At 30.9% G+C, this 5,119-nt stretch overlaps 1 protein-coding gene across 1 annotated transcript; it reads right to left on the bottom strand.

The window, feature by feature from the left end:
• Positions 1–890: 890 nt before the first annotated feature.
• Positions 891–2,816, bottom strand: LOC128156032 (ryncolin-1-like). Its single transcript, XM_052817990.1, has 5 exons — positions 2,714–2,816; positions 2,469–2,608; positions 1,538–1,634; positions 1,264–1,428; positions 891–1,117 (listed from the first exon to the last, which is right to left on the bottom strand). The coding sequence occupies exons 1-5, from the start codon at positions 2,781–2,783 to the stop codon at positions 891–893; spliced, it is 699 nt and encodes a 232-aa protein (XP_052673950.1). The 5' UTR covers positions 2,784–2,816.
• Between the last annotated feature and the right edge of the window lie 2,303 nt (positions 2,817–5,119).

Here is a 5,119-nt window from a genome sequence, read left to right as displayed (position 1 = left end):
TAAAAGGTTATCACCACAGTGACGTCATAACGTAGAAAAGACGTCATGAAAATTGTCTTATTTTGATAAAATCAAGTTTTGTAGAAATAAATTGGTGTTTTGAAATTGAAACCATCACATTAATCATATTCAATCACCTGTTTTCTTGTTAGGTTACAACCAATATCCATTTCCAGTAAAATATCCGAATATAAAACAGGTGAGGCAGACTCTGTGATATATTTAATTTCAAGTTAATTGGGATATATCGAGTCGCCGTAAGAATGGAAGTAACAATTTTTAATTAATAATACGTCGTCGATATAGATGAAGACTATAGCGAGTGATTTATTTTTTTCACGTACAAGTTTTTGAATAAATTCTGCTTCATAAGAATTCAGAAATAGGTCTGCTAAAATCGGCGCAATTAATACAGATAGGAATTCCAAAAAGATTGTTAGAAGACTTGATTTCAAAAAACAACAAAGATGTTGTTTATCAAAAACTCAGGTATCTTTTTAATATCCACTTCAGATTACTTGCCCACAGCCCGAATGAATTTTAACAAATAGGTTTGCAAATGACCGATGGCAACGTAAGTAAAGTTACCTATTTAGTTTTCAAGTTCATTTTTATGTAGTATTCACGAAAAGGTTAAAAATTTAAAATTGTGCACAAATAACGCACGTTGCACGTTGGACAATGCACGGCGTCGGACGAAGAGCAATTGCAACATGTCATCTGAGTGACTCAGGTTATCTACAAATACTCAAATTCAATCACATATTTTATATATCATTTAAAAATTTATTTAAATCTTTACATACGACTCATATTTAATGTATTGCAATTTACCAAACATTGATATATCCTACATTAAGGAAAACAACTATTAGGCAGTTTTGTTAGATTTATTGTTTTCTAATCTTCATTTCTGTTGTTTTCAGCGAGTACGTATACCCTCGCCAGGCAAGCCAATTAATGCCATTAGCATAGGCGGTCTGCTTGTACAGTCCATTCAGATTTACGTAATGACAACGATTGTACCACCAACCTCCTTTAAAATCGCGGTTACAAGTTAATCTCTCTCGGTCTTTCGTGGAAAAAGAATATCCGTTGTGGTAAGACAAGGAATCTCCTAAACAATTACAAAAAATATTATTTTGAAAAAGCAAAATAAGGCCTCAATGGTTCACTATCTAAGGTTTTCAATGTTTAAAGGCTGATTTGTTGAAAAAAAAGACTTTCTTCTATTCGTTTATATCAACATGTTGAAAATTCTACCTGCATTCCCTTCATAGGCTCCAACTCTCAAACGGTAGCTGGAACTCGCGTCTCCAACAAAAAAGACCCCGTATGATGCATATCGCCTATTGTTTGAGTAGTCCGACAACTCCACTCTCAGCTCATAAAAACCATTTCTGGTAAGATGATGGATATTTTGGTTTCCTTTAGTATAAATCAAAACAAAATTAATACTGTGTGACTTAAAAATATACTTTAACAGTTAAAAAAACATATAAAATCAGAGCTGGTGAAAACTACTAATCAGGCAAACCAATCCAGTGTTCCTCCGTTAAGTTACCAAATCCATTCTGATAGTCCTTCCAATCTCGATAAAAGTCAACCTTTCCATTCATTCTTCTTTGTAAAACCTGATGGAAATATACAGATTTTCATTTTATAGTTTTGTCAATAATAAAATACTTTACCGATTCAAAGTGGAAGATATAAGAGATACAAAACTTTCCTATCCCAATAAACTAAACGTTATCTAACTAGCTTCATAAGAGGAATGTCCAAAAATTCCAAGAAGAAATAGGTTTGATTGGTAAACCAAAGACACGGAAATTTTTTAAAATATTTAGTAAAATAACGGATGGAATTGTTAAATGAATGAACAAATCAAAACATACCAGATTTAAAAAATAAATTTAAATCAATTTATCTATTTTTTTTAAAGCATGCAAGATAAAAAGCAAAAATAAAAAACATCATTAAAACAATAATTATACTGAAAATTGCCTTTTTAATTACAAATTAGATTTTTTAGAATTTTCTTCGAATTCATGAAAAAACTTCATTCATCCATTTGATTTGTTATGAATATGTTTATGAATTATTGCGTGTTTCGCGACATAATTAAGTGTAATTCAGAGAACAATTCTAAAATTTCAATGGGCGTAATGAATAATCGGAGCAATTTAATTTATTAGAATGATCCAAAATTCAAAGAAAAAGTAATTGAGAATGATATAAAATAAAATATAGCAACGCTCAACGTAACGCGGCGCCTAGAAATGTTAAGACGTCAAATGGGACTACCACCGTTTTTTAAATAATTAACCAAGTTTTCTCATGTAATAATCTATTGTTCAAATAGGAGACAGAGGTTGTTTACTGGAATTACAGTGATTTAATTATGAAATTTTTTCTTATTTCATGAAATTGAAGGACAACCCTCGTTTTTTAACCCTGGTATATAGTACCGTCCATCCACCCCCATCTGTGGTCATGTCACAGTACGCCTGGAACCCTCCACCAGCTCCGTCGGGATAAATTGTATAGACACCGCTTTCGCTATCACCTAACCTTAGAACGTCTTGGCAATCCTTCGGTAAATCGGACACTTAAAATGTAAAATAAAATATGTTGTACCAGTTTCAGAGTCTTATGGAATGGGTGTTTTTATGGTTACATCAGATAATGTATGTCTCTCCTACTAAATACTTACCACATCCCAGTACATTAGGTATGCTACAGCAGATGACGAGTACAGACGCCGTAGTGAATAAATGCAGCATTTTCCTACAGATCTAATGGTGGAATACCTCAGTTGTTTTCTGGAAAACAATTGTTACTAGATTTTGCAATGAGCCAATTCACAAACGAAAGACGAAGTGCTTTAAAATGCTTACTGGCTACGGTCTAGACCTTTCAAGATAAGTTTGAAGGGAATGAAATAAAATATAATTTGAGGATCATGTACGAAATATCATAGCATTTGTTATAAAGCGCTTTATAAAATATATTAGAAAACAATCAAATTTTATATTCAAGTTATATTATACTTTATATAGATAAAAATAGATAAACTAAAAGTGTTGAAATTATGAGTTTGCAAAATTAGCATTATTATTCAAAACAGCTGAAAATGAATTTTGAAACTATAGAAGTCTTACTTTTAGTTTCAGAATCACAAATATAAAAATATAATTATGAGTAAATGCTTAAAAAATAGAAAAGAATGCTAAAAAAAACCGCAATGAAATAAACTTCACAAAATCCACAGGCAAAATGAATCGTGAAACTGAAACTTACATATTTCTTGTATCCAGTAATGACAGGAAAAAAAGACTCCAGTAAAACTCCTTTTCTATCGTTAATTTCCACTCTAAAGAAATTGGTAGAAAATGTGAATATCACAGACTGTGACAATACGTCAAATGGTTTCTACAAACTTGTTAGGATCATTTAAACAGTTCTTTTTATTTAAAGATGATGATAAAAGTTGTTTATAAAAATTATCATTTTAAATTTTGAGTTGTTTGCACAAACTATTTAAAATTCCGTCAAAACAATTTAATTGATCGTTTGTTTACATGTTATGAACATAAAATAAAGTCATGTTTTCTTGAATGGGTTTTAAGCAATTAAATATCCATCGGTATGACAATTGTGAGAAAGTTCGGTGTCATTACGACATTACGAAATATCGTAATGAGTGATTATTCACAACATTCATAGCACCGAGACACCTGCCCTGGAATTAACTTGTAAAATTTTTAAGATAGAAAGAAAAGTACATTTTTACACTAGGTTAGTCTTAATTCTGTCATTCTTTTGTGCTTTTAGACGATTGTATATAAGAAATATCACTGTCAACTAAACAGGACAAAAAACCCTAGTATATTTATTTTGTAGAAGTTGCTGAAAGATCCGCAATCACACTCTCTATTGATAACGCTGGTGTAGTTTGTAAGGGTTTTCCATCAATGCTGTAAACTTCATTTTTTATTGTAAGTCTAATCTGCGTATCATTTTGAGAATCTTCAAAAAGTTAGTCTCTTTTGCAGTAAAATAGGGTGAAGCATTTTTAACTAACTCTGATGCAGTTTTCGATTTTGTCTTTTAAAAAATTGTGATAGTCCTTTGATCACTGCAAAATCCTCTCTAAGCTTATATTTTGTTTCATTACAGTTCAGAATAAACCTTGATGAGTTTCTTTTTGTCAGGACATATGATAGTGTCAAACACAGCCCCCAAAAAATTAAAAGAAATTAAGTTTAAAAGTTTTGTTAATTTTTAAATATATATTCCATAGAACCCAATTATTACGTATAGTCCAACATCACAAGAGGAACAACATAATTTATGACTTCGGTTTACTAGCCGTTCAGTAGCTTTAAAACACATGGATGCAAATATGTACATTTTCCTTCTTCAGCTGTTAAATCTAATATTCATGGGAAAGGGAAAAAGTATCCAACTGCGTTTATATGCAACTTTCAAAAATGCAAATATCAAATTGAGGTTGTTACCACGGTCTAAAGAGACTTAACTCAGTAATGAGTTGTTTGCATGGTGTGTTTTCAACTGCGTCAACATATTCATTTGTTCCTCATTTATAGGGAATTAAATCAAGTAAACAGAAAGCAATCATTTCAATATAAATTCATTGGTGTTAGGTTTTTGAATTATTCATTGGTATAATATTGGGAAGAAATTTAGTATCATAAAGGTACAAACATTTTAAACGGTGATTATTTAGAATATAACAGGCGCCAAAGCTACCGCTATGTTATCAACTTCAGTATTTTTCATGCATTGCAATTCACTTTTTGTATAAGGCGAAGTTATCTTAAATTGATCATACTTTGGAATTTTTGAACACTCCATATTAAAAAAAAACTTTTTCAACTTTTGTCCATTTATGCACCGTATTGCCTATGATATAATTTATTTGTGTTTGCAGAGGGCACATAGGTAAAATACAAGCACTGATATTAAGACGTAATCAAAATAAAAAATTGAAAAAATAAAGGAAATGTAAAAATCTTTTTGACGGCTTAACATAGGTACAGTATAATAAACATTGTCATATCGATTTAAACTAGAGTCAAGTAGAGCAAAAGTAGGG

This window comes from Crassostrea angulata, chromosome 7 (assembly GCF_025612915.1).
Source record: "Crassostrea angulata isolate pt1a10 chromosome 7, ASM2561291v2, whole genome shotgun sequence".
NCBI classification, from domain to species: domain Eukaryota; kingdom Metazoa; phylum Mollusca; class Bivalvia; order Ostreida; family Ostreidae; genus Magallana; species Magallana angulata.
This window is presented reverse-complemented; position numbering and strand designations above follow the sequence as displayed.